Below are 24,984 nucleotides of genomic sequence, written 5' to 3'. Positions count from 1 at the left end.
ATCACTGTGGATGTATGATTAGTACCTAAAAGTGCATTCTCATTAAGGTTTTATATCATCATATTGCACCTAAAGTATCATTAAATTCCCTAACTAAAGCATGTTTTATAATAACAAGTCTGATAATATAATATATCTTTAATTTATGGTAAATGCTTATTTTGAATGCAGGTATATCTCACAATTCAAAGGATTGATTGATGTGATTAACTATTAAAATTGAGAAGACAAAGAAAGGGCTAAGAGAAGAGATGCTGGTTCAAACTGGAACACCATTCAGTTATTGGATCATAAATGGAGTTGTAGACCTTGGATTTAGGTTTGCTTTATATGGATGGAAAGCTAAGACGTAGACCTAAAACTTTCATGGGGAGTCCAAGACTGAATTCTGCCGTTTTCAAATTCAAATCTTAGCAACAATGGAGAAGTCGGAATCTGTCTTGCAGCTCAGACACTGTTCGGTTTTCAGCTCATATCTTGAGTTCTAGAAGTCCAAATGAGCTCTGGTTTTTTTTGTTGGAAAGCTAAGAAAATTGCCCACAACTTTCATGGAACAAAGGGCTCAAATTCTTATGTTATCAATGATGTTTTGGCTAACCAAAAATATCAATAATCAGCCAACAATATCAATAACCAGCAGCCAACAATGTCAAAAACCAGCCACCAAATCAATGGTTGGTCACCAACTATTTTCTTAGTCAACCAATCAATAGTTCTGAATCTTAGCCTATAAAAGGAGGCATTTTCCATGTATTTAGTCATCTTGGTTTTCAGATCAAGATCATGTTCTTGCTTTCTTTCTTTATATCTTTGTAATGTTCAAGTTTACTTTCATGCTATATTAATCTCTTGTTTATGCCTTTTCATTTCCTTTCCTATACGTAGTTAACTTATATCATGTTTATGTTCTTATATTGTTTATTTATGTTTTTCTTCTTCATTATGTTTAGCTAAGTTAATTATGTCAAGGTGAAAAGGTTTCACTAGTGGTGTTAGAATAGGTATATCATAAACTCAACATGGACTTTAATGTTTATATCTAAGAAAGATTGTTATTAACATGTTTTATCTTTTTATCTTACTAATTCTTAATACCTTACTTGTTAAATGGTTGATTTAGATTTGTGTTGTATAACACTTGGTACATCAAATGCTTGATCCTTTATAGTCTTCGGCCGACATCGTTATTATGATAGGAACTTGATTTGTTGTTAACATAAGCTAGCAACATGAATGCCTGATTATATTTATAAGTATGGTGTTACTTAGATAAGATGATTAATATGACCATGTTAATAATTTATAATGAGCTAATAACGATAAATCATCCGATTGGAACCTTCTTTGTGTGTGGTTTCCAGTTGAGTAATAAAAAGAGTTTATATTATATTTATTTGAAATACCATTAGTGAATCCTCTAACCTTGACATCTGTTTTATCATTGCTTAATCCTTACACTAATTTCACATCCCAAAACTCTCTTCAACTCCATTTCTGTTATTATTCTCTTCAAATCTTTTTCTTTATTTGTAATTTATATAGTTGACCTCCCTGTGGTTCGACCCCGGTCTTGCCAGGTTATTTATTACTTTGACACTCCTGCACTTGGGAAAAGACATCAACTCTTTGATCGTGTCAATGTCACAGCGGATGGGCCTTCTGAAAATAGGTCCACTGGTTTCATAAACCTCAGCAAGATATCCGTCTTAGAAGAAAGATTGAGAGCAGTTGAAGGAAACAATTCGATTCACCCGGTGATAGCAGCTGAAGTTTGTTTGGTTCCAAATATTGTGGTGCCAAAAGAGTTTAGAGTGCCGGACTTCGTCAAGTATACCGGACTAGAATGCCCATACACCCATCTCCGGTCATACTACAACAAGATGACTGAAATGATCCATAACGATAAGATGTTGATATACTTTTTCCAAGATAGTCTCACTGGATCTGCTTTAAGCTGGTACATGAGACTAGACAATATGAGGATCAAGGCATGGAAAGACCTGTAGATTCCTTTTTGAAGCAGTATAAATTTAATTTGGAAACTGCCCCTGACAGAACCATCCTAATAGCTATGGAGAAGAAAAATCAAGAGTTTGTGAGAGCATATGTGCAAAGATGGCGAGATAAGGCAGCACATGTTCAACCTCCACTGATAAATACAGAAATGGTGATGTTATTTGCCACCACTTTTCAATCCCCTTTATTCTTTGTCTTATTATTGTCTTGAAATCATGAGATGTTTCTTTCAAATGGTATTTTGACAAAACATTTTGATCAAACTCCAACATGCAATTAAGGCTAATCAATCCTTAATGATTAAAAGTGCTTTGATCCCAGAACTAACTCGATGCTCGTTAAAATAACATGAGGTGGCCAAACAAATTTTTAAACTCACACATGAAACTGAACCATACATCATGTAGCTAAGTTTTAGCAGTATGCATAATGACACGTAGTGGATTCAGTAGTTATGGACTCGTGAATCATGATTCTTGGATGAGGTGAAAATTTATCGGTTTTAACCGACCTTGCTTGAAATGAGAAAAGGCCATGTTTGTTATTCATTCGCTTTCTAAAAATTATATCCCTTGTGGTCCTCATTTGAGCCTGATAGAATATTTTTTTAAAGAAACCCTGACTAGGATCACACCCATACTGGGGGCAAATAAAAGATATTTTGAAGACACCGATAGAATCAATAGAGAAGAGAAGGCTAAGAATAAAAGTCCAACATTCGAGAAAGGCTAAAGAAAAAAGAGACATAGACTAGGGGGCAGAAAATACCGATGTTGGTCTTCCATTATTATCCAGACAAAGCATTGAAGATGGGTGCTGACATTAATCATGTCATAGTTATTAGACACAACAAACACCGAAAATCAAACACCCAAGAAAAAACAAAAATATTGAGCTACAAAGCATAACTTTTGGTATCCATGATAAAGCTTCTGATGTCATCAAATGATCAAGATTGGTCATTCATCAAAGAAAAGTTGGATTTGCATTATAACCCATGTTAAGAGAATTCTGATAAGGTTAACATGGTTATATGTCATTTCATCTACAAAGACAACGGCAAAAAAAGAGTTAATGTTTATCCTAGGTCTTTGAAACCCTCAAACACATTTTGAGCCGGTGAAATCCCTTTTCTTTCATAGCCTTGAACCATAGCTTGCATTACGTGCTTTTAAAAGCCCTTTTTGATCAAGTAAGCAATCTGAACCGATAAATGGCGCTCTCAAAACTGGATGAGTTTTTCCATAAGGGTCGTGAGTTCATGGATTAAGCTACTTGTTATTATGCATGCCGATAAAATTGATGCTAAAAAAGGGAAACAATCTTTTTTGATAAAGCCTCAAGTTTTGACTTGAGCATTTTGTTTTTTTGAAATATATACAGAAGGTCACCTCTCCACAAACCATCAAAAGAGGCACCAAAATTAGAGTCTAAAATGGATACAAAGAGCCATGAAAAAGCCATTTTTAATCTTACAACAGGTCAATTTCTATTATCAAAATACATTACAATCAAATGACTGTATATTTTGAAAAACGTGTGTTGGGTCTTTGACCAAAAAGCTTGATTTTTCAAAAAGATCCTTTTCAAACAAAGACATCTTTGATTTCATTTCAACAAACTAAACTTGAATAGACATGATCTTTGAAATGTTAGAGTTGATTCCAGAAGGAAGATTGTCAGACAAAGAAGAACATCAATTGAGTCTGCGAAATCCTTGACAGAAATGACATCAACTCTTCTCAACACTCTTTGAAAAGTTGAGCCACCTGGGGGCAATACAGTGGACCCTGAAAAGGAAAAACAAGCAGTATTCAGATCAGCTGAGGGGCAAAGAAAGATGATTAAATAAAGAATCGGTGAACGAAGGACAATGTGGTTCAAAAAAAGATAATCAATGAACGAGCACATTCAGATCACACCGGGGGCAATATTGTTCAAAAACATTCCATGATCTAGTGAACTCCAGCAGCAATTGAAAACAATACTGCATTTGAGGGACAACCTCGTATTTTCATCTTGGGTTATCTTTTGAAACATGGTTCTAACAAATGTTATCATATAGCTGCTTTTGAATGAATGAAGAAAAGATGCACACCACCAAGATTGACTGTGGAACAATGCTACACTTGAAGGACAATCTCATATTGTCATCCTTTGAAACATGGTTATCGACAGATGTTATCACACAACTACATTGAATGAATGTCGAAAAGGGCACCCACCACGAAGACTGATTGTGGGACAATTTGTTCTGAAGCCCAAAGGCGCACTTCACCGCATGAGTATGTGTAATAAAAACAACATCATTGATGAGGCCGAGACATTTCTTTTCACAATCTGATTAGATGAGCTAAGAAGAATCTATTGAGAAGAACACTGAGCATACAAATATGAGCCTTTTACTGCAAGCTATGAGATGCATGTCTGGATGATTGGATAGTTTCCAAGAAGACTGATGATAGCATATACTTGAAGAGTATTTTTTTCAACTGGGGGTAAGTCCATGATTGATTGGTAATCTAAAATGAGGTTAAAACACTAGAAAACCTCTTGATGAGTGTTGGCATGATGCGTACAATCAATGAGAAAACAATTTCTCAGGAGAATCCAGAAGATGAATGATTGGTTAAGCTCATTCATGATGAATCAAGCAATACTGCACTTGGGGGCACGATCATGTTTGGTAAGCAACGAGAGCAGAAATCATCGCAGACAGCCTACGACAAACACTGCACTTTCATCTGAGTGGAAGGCTAGCACACGAATGAGACAGTACATTGAAAGAATAAAGAAAGCTTTGAAAAGCAAACAAAGACACCCTGTGATGATGGAACATCGAAGAGGGGGGACCTATATTTCAAATCAGGTAAGGATGCATGCATGTCATTTAACATCAAAGCATTGCATATATTTTTTATTTGTTACAGGAAAAAGCCTCAATGTAGTCCAACAAGATTGAGGACAAAAAAAGAATCATTGAGTTGATGAACGACAAACAATCATGGTTTTGACCTTGGAACGGGAGGAAGATGAGATAAGCCCTACAATTAGAAAAATCTCAAAGAAAAGAGAAGATTAACCTTGCCATCAGGAAAGTCTTCGGGTCAACCCTGTAATTAGGAAGTACCAAATTTTCAAAACCCTGTGATCGTGAATTATTAGGTCAACCCTGCAATCAAGAAGCCCTAAATTTTCAAACCCCGCGATCGGGAGTTACCAAGATAACCTTACCACTAGGAATCTTTACGCAATCAAGAAGAAAAGTGAGAAGAACCCTACCATTAGGAAATTCTCGAAAAGAAAAGAAATTTCAAGCATTGTCATCAGGAAGAACAAGAAAAGCATACCCTCGAAGAAATGAGAAGAACAACCCTGTTATCAGGAAGAGTCTTCAAGTTAACCCCGCAATTGGGAATTATTAGGTCAATCCTACAATCAGGAAGCACCAAGTTTTCCAAACTCTATCATCTGAATATCGACCTTGCAATTAGAAAAAAAACCGAGGTCAATCTTGCAAAATCACAAAATCAAAAAAGAAAGAAGGCATCAAGTGAAAAGTTTGATCAAACTTTATCATCAAAAAGAAAAGTGAGAAGAACCCTACCATCAGGAAATTCTCAGAAAGAAGAAAGAAGCAAGTCCTAACCTGCCAACAGGAAGAACACACACAAGATTTTTTTGGTTCTGGTTAAAGGGGATTGATGAAAGGAATCTCAGTTTATCCTAACCACACAGGATTTTGGTTCTGGTTAAAAGGGATTGGCGAAAGGAGTCTCAGTTTATCCTAACCCATTTTTGGGTCCCCGCACAAAAAAAGAGAAAATACAAAAAAATAAAAAATATATGTTCGAAAAAACCCAAAAAATAAAATAAATAATAACAGTGAAAAAAAGATGCCAAAGCGCCCAGAAAATGACTAAAAATTGGTTGAGGAGGTTCAAAAATACAAAAATTGAAATTTGACAGTATTTTGTTGACTGATGAGAGCCCTGTTGACAAAGAAAATTCAATTTGAGGAAGAAAAGTCCAAGATCAGATATTTATGGACACAATTAAATTTTATTGAAGGTTTAATTGAATTTATGGAGGGTTTGATTGCAAGAAAAAATGATTTTGGAGTTAATTTGGGCTTTAATTGGAAGAAATTAAAGTTCTGGGGTCAAATTATAATTTTTAAGAGTTAATTTGGTCAAATCAGGGGCTTAATTGCATAAATATTGAAGTTTGATGGCCAATTAGGGACTTAATTGAAGAAATCTTAAACCAAGGATCAAAATGAAAAACGCGCGTAAATGGAGGCACTGAAATTGATTGAATAAGGGGCCAAATTGAAGAAATTAGAAGTTTATTGATCAATTAAAGGTCAAATTGCATAAATTCAAGACCAAGGACTAATGTGAAAAAAGCGGCCACCTTCAGGGCTGGCAATTGAATTTGGCAGGGTTGCAATTGAATTGATTTTTACAATGAAAATTGCAATTGAGGACTCAATTGAACAAATCACAAATTAAGGACCAATGTGAACTCTGACACATTTGCCCCGTTTTCCTTTTAAATGAAACGACGCCGTTTCATGCACTTTTCACGAAAAAAAAAGACCCTAATGGTGCCGTTTTGAACGGCACAATGGGTCTTCTTCTTTCCTTGGATGTGCGAGGCAGGGGAAGAAGAAGATCTTTTTTTTACCGACTTTTCTCTCCCTCTTTCTCCGAAAAGCATCAAAAAGACGTCGACTATAAACCCACTTGTATAACCTCTGACCCGTGGCCTACCACGAGGCGGTGAAAAAAGGAGGGAACGTGCCCCTCGGGTTGCTTTTGGGGCGGCTGCACAGTGGCCGCCCCTACCTCTCTCTCCCTTGTTTTTCCTATGAATACAGGGGAAGAGAGAGCAAAAAAGGGACCGAAAAAAGGAAAAGAGAGAGAGAAAAAAGGAAGAGACAGTGAAGAGAAAAAAAAACCAAAAGAAAGAAAGAAAAGAAAAAACAAAGGAAGAAGAGAAGGAATACAGAGGAAGAAGAGAAAAAAAACAAAGAGAAATAGAGAGAAAGAAGAGAGAAGCATAATAGGGATAGAGAGGAGAGAACCGAGAGAGGAAAAAGAAAAGAAAACAAGAGAGAGAAAGAAGAAGAACAGAAGGGAAAAAAAAAGAAAACAGAGAGGGATAGGAAAAACAGGAGAAGAACCGGTGAAAACCGTCATCGCCGACGTCTCCACCGCCGCCAGCAGCTGCGTTCTGCCACCGCCACCATCGCCGCCGCTAACGGCCATGCTCAGGCTGTACCACCCCCAGGTAACCTCCTTCTGCCCTGTTTATTTCCTTTTTGGTGGACGATCATCGCGACGCCGCACCCGTGCGACAGTCATTTTCATCAAGGATTTTGCAAACTTGGTCCATGGTTTTTTTTTGTTTGAGAATTTTCTCTTGTTTTAGAATCAACTCGCACATTTTAAAGATCATGTCTATTAAAATCTAATTATTGAAATGAAATAAGAGAGTTAATTTTTGAAAATCAAGCTTCTTTGGTTAAAGACCCAACACACACCACTCAACACATGCAATCTTTTGATGGTCTTGTATTTTGAAAATAAAAATTGACCCATTTTAAGATTAAAATAGTTTTCCTATAGTTTTTTGTGTCAATTTAATCTCTAATTTTGGGTATGTCATTTGATGGTACGTGACGAGGTGACCTTCTGTGGATTTCAACAGTAGAAGGTTTGAGCAAAGACTTAAGGTTCCTTAAAAATGTGTGTCATTTTCAACACTTACTTTATCAGCATGCATAATAACTAGTAGCTTAGTTTGTGAAGCCGCGACCCTTATGGAAAAGCTCTTCAAGTTTTGAGAGCGCCATTTATTGGTTCAAATTGCTTACTTGATTAAAAAAGAGTTTTTAAAAGCATGTTGCAGGCTATGACTCATGACTATGAAAGAAAGGGAAATTTATAGGCTCAAAAGGTGTTTGAGGGTTTCAAAGACTTGGGATCACCATCAACTATTCATTAAATTTTTTTTTTCTTGCTATAGAAGAAATGACAAACCATGCCATATAGTTCATCAATTAATCTTGTTTTCTAAAACTGGACAGGAAACTCACTCTTAATAAGATTTTTTATCAGTAAAAAACTTTCAATTTTATCAATCAAGATCAAACATTGGCATATAACCATGCCACTTCTTTCATGGTTAATCTCAAATTTAAAGAGAATACCAAAACTCATTGTCCATCATTTATCTCCTGATACTTCTTTATCTCAAATTTCAATTCAAAGAAAAAGTCAAGGTTTTTTTTATCAATCATTAGCCTTGTTATTTCCTTATTTCTATTTCACTATCTTTGTAAAATAATGACATATAACCATGCCACTTATTCCGTGTTCACCTAAAAGATCAATATTCTCTTAATAGAGGCTATAATGCAAATCCAACTTTTTTTTTAATGGATAACCAATCATTTGAAGCACCAGAAGTTTTATCATAGATACCAAAAGACATATGTATAGTTCAATATCTTTTTTTAACTTGCCCTCAGCATTGACTCTTGGCATTTGTTATGCCTTTTCTCAATTAAAAAAACTTTTTTGCCCCTCCTAAACTTGATAGGCATTTTCCAACTTTTAACCTTGATTTGCCTTTAAGTGCAGTCTACTTTTGGCTTTCCCACAACCTTTCTCAAAGTTTTCTTGAATGCCCCTAAATCTAGGGCTTTTTTACTTTTAGCCATTTCTCAATTATTGGGCTTTTGTTCTTAGCATTCTCTTTTACCATTGATTCTAACATTGTCTTCATCTTTCCAACAAAAAAAAAATCCTCACTTGCCACCAATATAGGATGTAGTCCATGTCAAGGTTTTTTTGTTAAAGAAAGATTCTATTAAGCTTAAATTAGGACTTGTAAGGGATATATATTCTAAGAATAGTGAAGAGAATAAACAAAGATGACCTTTTCTCATTTCAAGCAAGGTCGGCTAAAATCGATAAATTTTAACCTTATCTAGTATAATGATTTGGACTTGTAAAGAATCATGATTCGTGAGTCTATAACTACCGAATCTAATATATGTCATTATGCATCTGCTAAAACTTAGCTCCATGATGTGTGGTTCAATTTTGTAGGTGAGCTTAAAATTTATTTGGTCACCCCACATTGTTTATCATGTCATTTTAACAAACATTGAGTCATTTCTGTAATCAAAACACTTTTAATCTTTTAGGTTTGACTAGCCTTGATTTTACACGTTGGAGTTCGATCAAAATATTTTGTCAAAATAAAATGTTAAACATACCTTGATTTTAGAACAATAAAGAGGCAAGAAAAAGACACATTTCATTAAAAAGACGAGATGTGATCCCAAAACAAAAGTGTTGAATAGCACAATTTCATAACAAAATCATTGACAATGCAACACCCTAATTCTCCAGTAAACATTTATGTCTTGTCATTGCTTATCGATCTTTGTTATGCTCATGATGATTTAGTAATAATATGGTCGATGACACCATCCTCACAAACTCAACTTGCTTTTTGCTCACCATCTTCCGAACTTGATACTTGAAGTTTTTACAATTTTCAATTGAATGGCCCAAGACCCCATCATGATATTTCACATCTCTTGTCTGGATCATACTAGCTAGGGAATGGTGGTTAAATGGGATTTGATGGAGTCAGGGAAACAAGTCCAGAGTCTAATAAATGCTGGTAGACAAACTTGAGTGGCAAAGGTATGTCAATCTTTAATAAAGACATTTGAGCAGTTGATGCTACAGCAAGACCCGACTGGACCACACAACTAAGGTTTCCTACCTGAAAGTAATCTTTTGATTCATCTCTCGTAATTGTTCTAAAATCCATGGTAGGACCTCTAATTTTTCTATTTTAATAACTTGTTCAATTCTTTCAGCAATCCTCACAACTTCATAGAAATGTCAAGCTAAGCTTCCCATCAAATGCTCATAATAAAGGGATTGGAAGGTGTTGACGAACAACATCACCATTTATATCTCACCATCTTCGTGCATATACCCTCATAGACTCTTAGTTTCCTTTTTTTCATGGCCATCAAGCTGGTTCTGTCAGGAGCAATTTTCAAATTAAATTTATACGACATTATATGATGAACTTGCCCTTCAAGGAGTGACACGCGGTCACAACACATGTATGATAAACAAGAATTTTGATTCTTGCCTAAACTCTACAACATAAATTTCCTGAGCGACAACTATTATGTCACCCATAAATCCCTAATTCAAGATGTTTCAAAAAGGGCTTGTCTCGACGTGAAACAAATGTGTAGGGAGCATACACCCTAAAGGTAGGTTCTAGTCTTTTTACGTGAGACAAAGGGTAGGTTTATTACTTAGTCTCTGAAAAATTGTCTCTTGCCATCCCAGTGATCACCCTCGTGAAGGTAATATAGGGGCTCAATAGATAATAAGATGGCATGTATACCAATCACTACCATTCCAAGCACTTAACAAAGAGTTTGATGGTTTCACAAACTTAAACCCTGACTGAAAGTCATAAGGTAAGTCGTTACTCCTCCACCTAACCTAAAGTTTCCAAGTGTGCAACCCATAGCGACATATCTCAAATAAAATAATGATGCATGAAAACATGCATGTATGTACATGATAGAATATGCTAAAATGTAAATAAGTCAAATGCAACAATTTAAACACATCAAATACACAAAACTTAGTCCAATACTTGTCAAAAACAATACCTTCCCCAATGGAGTCGTCATTTTGTCGCATGTGGGCACACGACATCGGGGTTGTTTTAAGATGTCACGGGTGGAAGAGGGAATGAAGGTCATGGGTATGGTTCTGTTTAGGGTTGAATGACTGTTACAGGTTGAAGAGGGTGTGGTGGGTGTTTGATGGTTTTTTCTTGTGTCATTTGGTGGACAAAAGAGAGACCATGGGTGAGGGTGGTAATTCAGTTTTTTTTGTTTTTGTTTTTGTTGGGTGGTTACTCCACTTCGGTTTATAGGGGGCTAGGTTTGTTTTATGTTGTGTGGGTGTGAGGAGAGTGTGTGTGAATACCTTTTTTTTTTTGGTTTCCCTAATTTTCTCTTTCCCCTTTGTGTGTGGTGTAACCACATATTTATAGGTAAATAATTTTTGTTTTTGCTTGAAGGCAAAGCAAACTAAGATCCACTATTGGATTTCAAAAATGAATCTCAACCATTCATTTAATAACTTAAGATAAAGCAAAGAAAAATGGACCCTTGAATTTAAAGAATTGATTGTAGATCATTTGATTAAAAAAATGGATTGCTTGGTAATAGGGTTTTAAACTTTCAAATTGATCCTCTCCCTTCCACAATTACAATTAAATCAATAAAAATAAAAATGCATTTTTTCCTTTTTTTTTTCTTTTAATTTTAAATTCTTTGAAAAAGACGCTGAAAATGAAGCAAATATATCAAGAACATATTTTTTGTATTTTTTTTCTCAAAATGTTTTAAAAAAATAAGGTTGAAATTTAGGTTGCAACACAAGGCATGCATGTGTATCACAAAAAATATGAAATCTTAAGCAAATTGAAATTGATCATTGGTGTTAACTGTTGTAAGGAAGACAAATGTGGTATAAGATCAATATAATAATACAAGGTCAAGAACTCAAGAATAAGAAGAAGATTGAGAGGATTGTATACTTTTATCAAGTGTTTCTCTTTAAGGTCTTTTAGTTATTATCTTTATTTTGTACTTATTAATAGTGCTGAATTACAAGCCTTGTTATAGGCATAAAATCATAGATAATCAATGAATTAAACTAATACAAGAAAATCCTAATATGAACAAGAATTGTATTCTGTCGACTAAGCCGGTCAACCGTTTTTGAATTTTTCAGAATACAAAATATGGTTTACTTTGAACTTCCTCCCTTAAACTTGATTTCTTCATAACTCCCAGCATATCTCTCATTTTGATAAAAACATTATATTTGAGTGGCTTTGTGAATATATCTGTGACTTGGTCTTGTGTCTTTACATACTTGACTTCAACTTCCTTGTTTGTAATGCAATCTCGTAAGTAATGAAATCTTGTGTCAATATACTTACTTCTATTATGAAATACTAGATTCTTTGCAATGAAATGGATGATGAGTTGTCCACATATATTTCAGTAGGCTTCTTTTGTGGCATTTATAATTCCTTCAATAATCTCCTTAGCCATATGGAATGGTAAATACATAATGTACTAGCTACATATTCAGCTTCACATGTTGACAAAGTGACTATAAATTGCTTCTATGAACTTCATATGAATGTTGTGTCTCCTATATATATAACAAAACCCGTAGTGCTCTTTTTATAGTCCATATCTCTAACCCAATTACTATCATTATAACCCCAAGTTCAAAGCTATTAGAATAACCATAGAATAAGTCAAAATCAATAGTACCTTTAATATACCAAAGAATTCGCTTCAAAACTTTGAAGTGTGTCATAGTAGATGTCTCCATAAACCTACTCATAAGTCTCACTCCAAAAAGAATATATAGACGGTGCATGTCAAATATCTCAAACTCCTAACTAGGCTCCTGAATGTTGTAGAGTTTATCCCCCCCCTTTCATCATTCTTTGACATCTTCACTCCACTCTCAACTAGAGTATTTACTTTTACACAATTCTTCATCTCGAACTTCTTGAGAACCTCCATTGCAAACTTATCTTGATTCACAAAGATTCCATATTCTCCTTGTTTGTTATTAATCCCTATGTAGTAAGACAGACCAATATCCATCATCTTAAACTTTTTGGTCATTGCTGGCTTGAAGTCTTCAAACATCTTTGGATTATTTCCTGTAAAGATTAAGTCAACTACATATAAATATACAATAAGAGTATCATCATTCTCTTTGATCTTTACATAGATAACATATTCATTGAGGCATTTAACAAATCCATTTCTTAAGAAATAACCATCAATGCGACTATACCAAGCCCTTGGGGCTTGCTTCAATCAATACAAGATTTTATTCAACTTTAAAACCTTGCTTTCATATCCTTTTTACTTCATGATGCAACCATATTATTCAATAGTTTTTCCTACATTTACCTAGTATTTTGTTAATGTTTTATATATAAAATGCCTTGATAATCTTTGTTTTATATTTTGAAGGAACTTTTGGATGTGAGATTGGAAAAGGAGTAAACTGGAGATAAAATTCAGACCATGTTCTAACATGTGTCGAATATTGATAGATTTGACTTGTGATTGATGTTTTATGCAGAATTTGAGTTGTAGAGGTCGAAATGAAGTGATTTTAGTGGCATTATAAAGTTAACGTCCATACCTTTCTGCACATATATGATAAGGAAAAAAGGGGGTGGAAATGGCAGCCTTCAAAGATAAGTCTTGCATTCTGCCAGTTTTGACCTTTGGCTATTCCAACTTGAATATCTTGAGTTAGAGTAGTCCATTTGATACAAACTCAATTTTGTTGGATTTCTCACTCAAATACCTATCAACCTACCAAATGCCAGCATAAAAGGAGCTCATATGAGATATATATGAATTTTATAAAACAACCTATAAATTCTGTCAGCAGACAAGTTTTGTGAAGAAACAAGTCCGACTTACTTAAATATAGATTGTTTACTTTGAAAATGACTATTTTTATATTTTTTAGGAGAATACAAATGGATTTGAGGGATTTAGGTATTAGGGTTTCCTATCAAACAAAAAGAAAGAGAGGAGGCGACTAGAAAGAAGAAGAAAAACTCCACCATTTTCTCATGTATCTGAAATTATACTCTCATTTGTTCTATTCATTAGTTATTCAATAGACATGAAAGGCTAAGTTATTTTTCTTGGTTTAAAGGATATGAAAACCTTTGGATTTCAAAAACAATGAGATCTATTCTAATTTGTTTTTTCAGTTTATATGATGAGTATGAATGTTTTCTTATGCTTTTTTCCTATGATTATTTAGATTGATTGTTAGAGGGGACTGTAATTTATTATTCTAAACGAATATACTACTAAGTTTGCTATTAAAACCAGAGTTGTGATATTTGAACTAGTGAAACGACTAAGTTTAATAATGATGGTGGATCTAAGTTGTTAATCTTAGGAAAAACATTCAACTAAATCAACAATATATTGCAGACAATTATGTTGTCTAAGATTTATCAACCTATCTAGTTCTTAAGGCTACCATTGAATAAAATTACTAGTGCGAACACTGTGGTTGTTTAATGGTTATGGTTAGTTACACTACAGATCAGTTAACTAACTAATGTTGAGGAAAGATAGATATTTAGAATATAAATTGACTTATCGTTTCAGTGATCAGTTTTGAATCTCATTGACTCTTTTCTCATAGGATTGTAATTTTCTCATGAGACCTTATATTGAAAGAACATTCATATTTTGTGATTCCTCTATCGCGACCACCATATAATAGAACTTCTTTTGCAGCAAGCGTGAGATCTTCTCTACCACATATGTCTCTTTCATCTTCTCTCTATATCTTTTTATTTGATTGTATATGGCCAATACTCTTGCAAAGTATTTTGAAATAGTTTCTGATTCAAACATATGTAACTTTTCAAAGTCACCACATAGCTTTTATAGACATACATTTCTCATATTGTCAGCTCTTTGGTTTGATTCTTGCAAAAGTTCACATACTTGCATGGTAGTGGTTGCATTGGCCATTATCTCAAAAGTGGCATAAACATCAGTGGATGATTGTTAGTGCTTGTTAATCTTTCCTTCGTGCTTTTTGCATGGACCCCCTTTGAGCTGAAGTCAACGTTGCTCCATCTATAGGCTCCTCAAAGCCTTTTTTAACCATCTCCCATACATCTTGAGAACCTAGCCAATCTTTTACTCGAATACACTAAGTTTCATAGTTGTCTTTTATCAACCTAGGATATTGAAGTGAGAAGTTTGGATTGGCCATGTCAAATAACCAAACCTAAGCTCTAATACCTCTTGTTGTAAGTAAGGGAGGTGTGGAGATCAACACAATAATGAAAGTTCAAGAACTCAAGAATAAGAAGAAGATTGAGTGGAAGGTATACTTTCATTAAGTGTTTCTCTCTAAGCTCTCTTAGTTTTTCTCTCTCTTTTGTGTTTATTAATAATACTGAATTACAAGTTTTTTTATAGGCTTAAAGTAATAGAAAATCATGGAATTAAACTAACACAAGGAAATTCTAATCTGAACAGAAATTATATTATATATGCCAACTAAATCGGTTGACTATTTTTGAATTTATTCAAAATCCAAAATTTGGTTTAGTTTCAATATTCACACATCTATGCTCAAAGGTCTCGTAATAACCACCCTCCTCCGGAAAAAAAATGGTCAGAATTTCTCTTACTCTTGAGAAAACAAAAGGTCCACAAGCATTAAGATGCTGACCTTGCTCTTTCTCGGCTCTTGAGTAATACTAGCCATTAAAAGATTTCGCCATTTGTCCTGAAACCAAGGTATTATTAAGTTTCATTCTCATTAAAAAAAAAAGAAGCATCATAGTCATAAAGAATAGCATAAAACATATGATGTAAATATGCTTATAATTATAATTATGAAGTGAACTACCTTGAGATCGAAACATGTGCGACTAGAAGATGAAAAAAAATAGCTTCTTAATGTGAGTTCATTTTAGATCTCTATGTTCAGAAACACCTACGATTAACTTCCTCACTCTCCAGGCATCCACATCCTATGATTCAATTTCCATTTCCTACCCTTATGCATTGTTATCTTGAGAGGTATTACTATCCATTTTTTATGTAGTTTGCATGCAAAACTTCACTTCCCATTTCTTGACCCTTTCCACTCCTCACTTGAGTTGAGTAATACTTGTGACACAATCATCTTCTGAGATGTAATCTTGTGACTTAATTGAAGAAGGTTTAGAATTAAAATCTTTGTTTGAAATTGAAACTTTATTTTTCTTGGAATCTCTGGAGTCGTAGCCCTAAACAGAACAACGATGACCACATTTTTACTTAGAGGATGTTTTAGAGTAGTAGTCGTTGTTTTTCAAAATGTTTTTCGCTTGTAAATGCATCAAAATAATTTTTTATATTTTAAAATTTATTTTTAATATCAACACATTAAAATGATCCAAAAATATAAAAAATAATTTTAAACAAAAAAATGAATTTTAGCCTTTTTCTGTTAGATCTGAAATCCCAAACCAGAGCATAGAGTGTATAACATTATATCCCTTTCAAGTTTTGTAAGAGAGAATTCAAACCCAAGTCAACATATGAAAAAATAAACACGTTTTTCAACCTCCAAATTTGCACATAATAGTTGGTATAAGTTATGTAAATTAGAGAAGAAGTTTCTTGACTTTTGAAGAAACATATTTTCACGTATTAGAATAGCACAACAATCTAAAAAGAAAAAAAAAAGATCAAATGCCTAATATTAAGTGTTAGAAAATAATATAAATTTTATTTGAGACCCTACCTAATAGTTTAAGTTTTTAGATTAAGATGATTTTTTGACATGGTGTCAGAGCCTTGATGATCAAATAGTCACGAGTTCGAGTCTACATAATATAAAGGCCTGTGCACATTTCAAGAATAGCTTGTATTAAAAAAAATATAAATTATGATGCAACCATATTATTCGATAGTTTCACCCACATTTAACTAGTGTTTAGCCTATTTTATATATATATAAAATACCTTGATATTTCTTATTTTATGTTTTGAAGGCACTTTTGGATGAAAGATGTAAAAAGGAGTAAATTGGAGGTAATTGGCAGATTTGACGTTCAGTCGATGTTTTGTGCAGAGCGTGAGTTCTAGAGGTCGAAATGAAGTGATTCTAGTGGAAATAAAAAGCTAACATCCATACCTTTCTGGAAATTGAATGCAAGAAAAATAAAAAGAGAAAGATCATGGAAATCACATCCTGCAAAGTCAAATCTCGCATTCTGCTAATGTTGACCTTTGGCCATTCAAAATTCAATATCTGGAGCTGAAGAGGTCCAATGGATGCAAACTTAATTTTTTTGGATTCCTGACTTAAAGACCTATCAACGCTCCAAAGGTCACCCAAAAAAGATGTCATATGAGGGAGATATGAGTTTTCAAAGATGGCAACTGAATTCTGCCAGCAAACAGGTTTCGTGAAGAAACGAGTCCAAATTACGTTCCGAAGCATCTAAACCAACGTCCAAGTTTTTATTTCAGCAATTTAGCTCCTCTAAGTCAAAGCTTGAAGATTTCATGCAAGGCTATTTCTCCTTTTTAGGGAAAATAGTTATTGAAGTACTTAAATGTAAACTACCAACTTAAGGGAGGACTATTTTGTAAAATAGAGACTAGGGTTTCTTAGCATATAAAAAGAAAAGGAGAAGGGGCTAGCAGCCAGCAAAAAAGAGGGAGAGCAGAAGGAGGCAGCAGCCAGCAGAGAATAAACACAAATTCTCTCCTCTACAAACCCAAAAATCATGCTCTCTTCAATCTTTAGAAATAGTTGTTCAATAGTTATGCAAGGCTAAAGCTCTTTTCTTGGTTGCAAGGACTGCAAAAACCTTCGAATTTCAAGAACCTGTGAGATTTATTCTTCCTTTTATTTTCAGTTTATGTTATGAATGAGTATAATTGTTTTCCTATGCATATTTCCTATGATTGTTGTTGATGATTGCTAGAGCGGACTCTAAGTTATTGTTGTGAATAATCTATTACTAAGTTTAATATCAAAACCTGGAGTTGTGATATATGAACTTGTGAAGCAACTAAGCTTGATAATTGTGGCGGAACTACTGTTATTGAACTTAGGGAGAACATTTGAACAAAGTGACACAAGCTGCGGACAGCTTGTATGTTAATCTTGATGAAATTATCTAGTTCTTAAAGCTACCATTAAATTGAATCATTAGTGCGGACACTTTGATTGTTTGTTGGTTAGGATTAGTTATATAGCGGATCCGTTAATTAATCAACGTTAAGAAAAGATAAAATTTCAGAACATAAATTGCAATTTTCGTTTCAAGGATCAGTTCTAATTTCCGTAGGTGGATGTGTGCTTGTGACCAAGATTTGTTTTCTTGATAAGTTTTGGTTCTAATTGATTTTGTTTGCTAGTTTAATTGCTGCCATAGTTTAGATAATCACAAACCAAATCCCTCCAATTACATAACGTACAACATAAAAATCTGACATGAAACTTCCTCGTGGGATCGACCCCTTACTTGCTTTATACTATCTTGTGTGTTTTAAGTTATGGTAATTAATTTGTGCGACCGCGACATTGCAACAAATTATATCTTATGACTTCATTTAATTGCTTAACCGTTTAGATTAAGATGTTTCTTTGAAATTACAAAAAAAAACTATGAATGATTTTCAGAAGGAACATTATAAGATGGACCATGATTTGAAAAGACAAACAAAAAGCATGTAATCAAAGCTAACAAATTACTTACTAAATGTGATGTATGTTTCTTTGGTTCCCTTTTCTTGTGTGAAAGACCAAATGAAACTCAAACACAAGATCTCTTTAAAGATTCTTCGAGACAAACCATTTGTGTAGCTACAGGTCTGTTTTTGTGGTTTTTCTTGTGATATCCTACTTTCAGAAACTTATCCCTCGAATTTCTATCGGATGGCCCATGATGAGAAGTATAATAAATTTCAAGAATTAACGTATCATTTATATACCTTTGTATGTCATGCGTCCTAGCTTTTGAATCAAAGGGGATCCAATCACCTCCACTTTCTTTCTTTCTTTCTTTTTCTAATAAAAAAGAACAAGAATTATGTCCACATATTCTACTTGCTAATGATGAAATATGAATTAAGCATTAATCAGTAGATGCAGCGAGACGAAAGCGTAAATGGTCCACATTATTATTCTTGTTTTTATATATTTTTCACCATGATTATTAAACTTATTTGACCAAGTTTGACGAGGATGGTAGGGACCTGACAATTCTGGTGCTGGCCGGTCTAGTTAATTAAATTTCCACATCATTGGATCATGTTGATTTGAAATCTGTTCTTCCTGATTGTATTGGCCATCTCTAAACACTTTATATGGAAAAAAGAAGACATACTGAATAGTTGATGGCTTGGCTGTTCATTGATGGATTATTAATGGTATGATTGATTTTGCACTGTCATTTGCAGTCCAAGAAAGCCAATCATTTCTTGATATGATAGCTTTCTAATAACGAAGCCTGCAAGCATGCATGGCATGCACAGCAACTCTTGTTAAATATCCAACACAAATTTAAAATACAAACACTGAAGAGTCGAAGAAAGAAAAATCTACTTCAATGGGATCTGCAAGCACTCACAAAAAGAGTAAGGTTGCGATGTTTTCTTTTTGTAGAACAAGTAGTGTGTGTGGGAAAGATATGAAAACTAGAAAATTTTAGGAGTCTATATTGCCAATAGATACTGGAATTCGAAGTCATATGGTATCTTCTCAACAGTAATGCAGGGTATTTTGCCACTGTTATGGCCCCTGAAGCAATCCACTATTGATTTCCTCAGTGTCCCAGATGTAGGTAAGTGATGACAAACCCATTCAACTAACGTGTCCGTGTCCATTGCAAAATCAAGCGTGTTTCGAAGTAGAAGATCAGGGAATGCTATCTTTTTTGTGCTAGTAACCACTACTGAAGCCTGCAGATACTCTAACTTTGATTTCTCCAACTCAGCTATGACACCTTCAGCTGTATACACTCTTACCTGAATGTTGACATGTATTATTAGTTCAGGTTCTGATCATGCATGAAGGCAGGGGAATTTTAAATACTTGATGGATTCAAAGACTAATAATGTCGGTGATGGAAAATATTTCACTTTTTGTAGTAGTTCTATGGTATATTAGGAATTTATTCAACTTACAGCAGGAGATGAACGAGTTCCACAACAAAGAGCAAATGTGATATTAGGATCCATCGATTCCAGTCCATAAAGTTTACGAACAACAGCTTCTTTATCATCTTTTTCTTTCTTTTGATTAACCTGTGGGGAGATCATTCACACCAGGAAAATATGCCAATATGATATAAAAAGTTAATCTTTATCATCAGTGTAATGTACCTCGTTTGAAGATGCTGGCTTCCTCAAAATATAATGCTCTATTGCTTGAGCATTGATAGTGTTGCCTCCTATGTTGAGTGTTGCCTGAATCCAGTTATTTAAAATTGCTTAAATTGTAGGCTAGCATTCTTGAGATTCTCTTTCTTTGCCCAAAATTTGGTAAAGAATTTTATGCAATTACTTTGATTTTCTAACTTACAAAAGCATGTGTTTTACTGGGAAATCCAATCAAGGAACTTGACTAGTCATGGAAGAAGTTGTAAATGTACCTTACCTTGTTAATCAATGTGAACAGTTTTTCTGGTGTAGAAGGTACTCCGTACTGAATAAATCCCTGTAATGTTTGTATAAATAGATACAACATCAAGATTTTAAACAGAAGTGAGCAAAAGAACATGTAAAAGCTATCCTGATGTGTACTCAGTAGCTTGCTCCTGCATCAGACCAGCAGCTACATGTTTACGACATCTTCAGCAGTTGCTGATCTGATGAAATTGCACAACTACTTGCCCATCAGGTTAGCCAAAATGATCAGATAAGAAAATAAATTCAGTATAAAAAAGCTCCATAGTATACATGCATGATACAGGCATTGTACATGTTGATCCAGAATGCTAGTTTCTGGTGGTAAGTCAGGAATCTCAAGTCTACAGTCTGGAGATTGTTCATTAACACCCTGTAGTCACAAGGAGGGGAAAGTAGAGCTTAGTGAGTCACCAAAACATGAATGCTCCTATTTCTGAATCCATGAAATAGAAGTCGAGGTAGATCAGAATCAGTAAATGTTCAAAAGAGAGGCATCTTGTGGATGTTTAGCAACATACCTTAACTTTTTCAAGAGAGGAATAGAACTAGAATGTGAAATCCATTTGGGGTCCATGGAGCTTGATGTGAACATAACCAAGTTCTTATAAGGACCTATATCCCTAGGAATAGACTCTTCCACATTAAAGATACCATATGGATCCTGTTGTCTTGATTCCTTCTGTAACAGAAGGTTCGACTTTGAGTTCATGCTGTTCTCGGCCCTGAAACTTCTTGATATCATAGAAGAGTTCAAAGATCTGGAAATAGGTCCTGATTTCTCCAGTTCCATTGCTCTTGATGTCCTCAGTAACCTGACATATATGAAGTTCAAACACTTCATGATGTTCTCAGATAGCCTGTTGGGTTGCAGCTGTTGAATGTTATCTTCTGATAGAATTGAATTAGACAGTGATTTCGATAAGAGGTCCAAGGGGACCTGCGCATTACGTTCTCTCGGCTGAAACAAAAATTCATCGGGGACATACTTCCATTAGTATCCCTCATTGTCAACATATAACAGTTAACAAATCCAGAACAACGACACCAAGCTAAAGAAAACATTGAAAAAAAAAAAAAAAACTAGTCGAAGCACAATCAAATAATACAATAGAAATCAAGGGCTACCTTGGGGGAGGGATGTCTAGGATCTCGTAAAGGTGAAGGTGCCTTCAGTATCCCACTTTTTTTTGGAACCCTGTCTTGAAATTTAACCTCCTCATGGAAGTGGTTTTCTTTCTGATCAGAAAATACTCTCGAGGCTCCTATTTTCTCATTTGGATTGAAGTCATTAAGATTATAGTCACCCTTAATTGCTTTACTTATAAAATGTAATGCCTTGGTCTCAAATGCCATTTTATCTTGAACGCCTTTTATGATGAAGGGGCTTGGACAAGCTGTGTAGGACATATGGCCTTGGAGGTTGCTTCGATTTCCAGCAGGTTGCAGTTGTTTTGATTTTGCATCCTTAGGAATTGTCTCTTCGTGTTTCAGACCCAGTTGAAGTTGGCTTAATTGACCTTCCAATCGAGCTATCTCACCCTCAACCATGACCAACTCTGTTAAGAGCTCTTTCATCTGCATATCCTTCCACATAATTAGTATTCAACCACATAATTTTTTTCTCATTTTGTTTTTTCATAAAGAGGCATATTATTCTTTTACTAGTAAAATTGCTGTTAGAATTCAACTTCGTGCTGCAAAAAGTCTCCTTTTTCTGGAAGATTGCAGCTGATATCCGCAGTGATATTTAGCATCCTAAACTTTGTTAAGGATACTGGCGTGAAAAATAAATACTACATCATAGACGTAGATGGATTCTGCATCTAAATTTAGATTTTCTTTGATGTTATTATAGTAGTTTTTTCCCATAATTATTAAAATAAAATTTAGACTTTAATTCCTAAGTTAGCTACTATTACAGAACATTATCTATATGAATAATATGTTTATATGTAGTTGGCTGTTCTTAAATACTAAAAAGTAGGTATGCCAACTGTTTAGTAGGCCGAAAGCAACATCACCAGCAAGCTCTAATCATTTTTTTCCACTGCTTGTGCGTTCTGTGTTTTATCCTACCTATTTATTTGAATTATTTGGTTAATTAATATACATTGTATTTTTATTCTAAACTCTTTTTAAAATCTTGGTTAAAAAAATTGCAATTTATAATTTTTTAAAATAATGTTTTTCTAACAGCAAAAGCTTACACATTCACAAACACACACAAACATTTCTTACTGAAAGTCCACAGTGAAAAACTAAATATTCCAACTTAATTTATGCATTTTAATGCATTCTCCACCCTTTAGCGATCCCTTGATTTGCTTGAAGAAACAATGGTGTTTCGACAGGAAGAATTGCTTGGCATTATCTTAAATGACTTGTCATTATCTTAAATGACTTGTCATCAGAGTCTAGTACTCATGGCTCGATTGAGAGACCATATTAAATGATGAGGAGAGTTATCTATATCTTGTAATATATGAAAAGAGAAGAAAGCATTACCTTAGGAGGAAGGAAGTCTGGGAGAGGGATCCCAGAACCATCATCCTTGTTATGCATACGATCCAAAATCTCATGCACATTTTCTTCTTGTTTCAGCATTTTCTGAAGCATGGAAATCTATAATGCGGAATATATTCATAATTAAGTATCAGAAAATTATAGAAAAGTAAAGCTAATTTGTAGTTAAATGTATAATGATGTAGGGCTACATGGAAGTGAGATTAATTCATTCATTTTCCCATGATTTTCTAAAGAACATTAAAATAAGATCTTGGAAACTCTGTCATCTTGTAAGAGTCTATATCGTACTCTCTACAAGATTGTCCAAATGATATAGCTAGGAATTAGGCTCAATAGGATATATAATGAGGCATGGTTTCATCTGTTGCTCCCATGTATATTTATTAGAGAAGAGTAAAGTACATGCAGCGTGCCTATGGGCTACAGAAAATTGCCAGTGTGTTGTCATTTTTTGTAGTTTTTTTCTTTTTCTTTTTACTTTTATTCTCTCAATAATAAGGTTTTCTTGAACTTCAAGTGAGATCAAAATTTTCAACACGTTTCTAGTCACAGCATGAACATTAACGTTTTTAACCACGCGCACTGGGGAGATGAATCTAATCTCCATGTGCAAAAATTGACCCTAAATATACCGTATGATCAGGACACAAAATCCAATTTTTCCTATTCGATATTAGATTATTTTCGAGAAAGATGAACGTTCTATATACACAAACACACACACGTTTGTGTCTGAAAAAGGTAAGAATTTCTCTTCCATTTATTTTTCTACAAACAAATCAGAATTTTTAATTTGGAGATATAGTTTGCTTGTTGTTTCAAGATGAACCAGAAAGACCTTCTAATTTCTATTTTCTTAAAACATTATATTAGCAGACCTTTATTATAAATTATTCGAAATGAATTGTAGAGACAAAAAGAAAACAACGTAAAATAGTTTTAATTTCTTGATCAAAATAATACTAATAAACAGATAAATTAATGTAGAAATAAGCCTGAAACTAACAATCACATAGTAAGAAAACACTAATATGTGTATGATGTGAATAGTTTTCCTTCAGAAATACATGAGAAAATGCATGTAATCATAACTATATATACATACCTCTCTTTCCAGAGCCTCCCTTTTTTGCTGCCCACTGATTTTCTTTCTTCTCTGTAAATTAGTAGTTCTTACGAAGTAATATATCAAAAGACACAAGAAAAATTGGCGGGGTAGATAAATTAAGGAGCTAGCCCATATATCTATATATACCCTTTTGAGACAATATTGCAATAAAATGATGATGAACCTAAACTTACAATATCTAGTGGCACGTCGCCCTGGCTGGCCATAAACGATGTATTCCTACAGTACTGTAGCTTCAACTGGCCTGCTGCTGCCTCAAGTTGTTCTTTAAGAGAGACATTAAAAACAACAAGGAAGGGTGAGGACTTTTATGATGGAGATGATACAGAATATTGAAGAAAGATCCAAAAATTATCTTAGAACCAAAGCAAGATATCTGGCTGGTTGTTGTAGCTGCTTGTTTGTTGAAATTTGATTTGAAGAATGAGAGAAGGTAAAAAAAGAAACAAAAAAAGAAGAGAGGGTATACGTTATAGGTTGAGAAGATGAGAAAGAGCTTTCAGGGTGATAGCTAGGAAGGAAGGAGGATGTTGGTTAAGGCAAGTTTGTAGTAACTGTCTCAATTTTGTACATGAATTTGTGGGACACGATCATGCAAGATTGCAAAGAAACAGAGAAGTAGTGGGCTGCCTGGCTTTTGCGTAGCTTGCACTTGTGGTTTTTCAAAGGGTTTGCGGTTATACCTTCTAATTTTCTTTTTTAAGGCTTCGGGTGGAGGAAAAAGCAAGGAAATGTATCATTTATTCATGGGTTATATTAGGCTGACTTGTAAGATAACACTACTCTCCTATGTAATCATGATATAATTAATACTTTGAATAGTTTATTCTTATTCAATAATTAATATTTTGGGTTAATCTTTATTTTTTTTCTAAGATTGGTTTTGTTTGTTTCTAGGTACGTACATAATGAATATTTTTGCACTTTAATTATCTCTCCCTTTTATTGACTTTTCTAA

At 34.2% G+C, this 24,984-nt stretch overlaps 1 protein-coding gene across 2 annotated transcripts; it reads right to left on the bottom strand.

The window, feature by feature from the left end:
- Positions 1-19,266: 19,266 nt before the first annotated feature.
- On the bottom strand, positions 19,267-24,567 carry LOC7463304 (uncharacterized). Of its 2 annotated transcripts, none has more exons than XM_002314257.4 (10): positions 24,200-24,567; positions 24,003-24,053; positions 22,877-22,993; positions 21,497-21,946; positions 20,890-21,329; positions 20,642-20,741; positions 20,340-20,399; positions 20,066-20,149; positions 19,868-19,987; positions 19,267-19,708 (listed from the first exon to the last, which is right to left on the bottom strand). In XM_002314257.4, exons 1-10 carry the CDS (start codon positions 24,230-24,232, stop codon positions 19,397-19,399), a joined length of 1,767 nt encoding a protein of 588 aa, XP_002314293.1. In that variant the 5' UTR covers positions 24,233-24,567; the 3' UTR covers positions 19,267-19,396. The 2 variants fall into 2 exon arrangements, with proteins under 2 accessions (XP_002314293.1, XP_024463802.1); XM_024608034.2 differs by having other exon boundaries at positions 24,003-24,069; positions 24,200-24,565.
- Between the last annotated feature and the right edge of the window lie 417 nt (positions 24,568-24,984).

This window comes from Populus trichocarpa, chromosome 9 (genome assembly GCF_000002775.5).
Source record: "Populus trichocarpa isolate Nisqually-1 chromosome 9, P.trichocarpa_v4.1, whole genome shotgun sequence".
Taxonomy (NCBI): domain Eukaryota; kingdom Viridiplantae; phylum Streptophyta; class Magnoliopsida; order Malpighiales; family Salicaceae; genus Populus; species Populus trichocarpa.
This window is presented reverse-complemented; position numbering and strand designations above follow the sequence as displayed.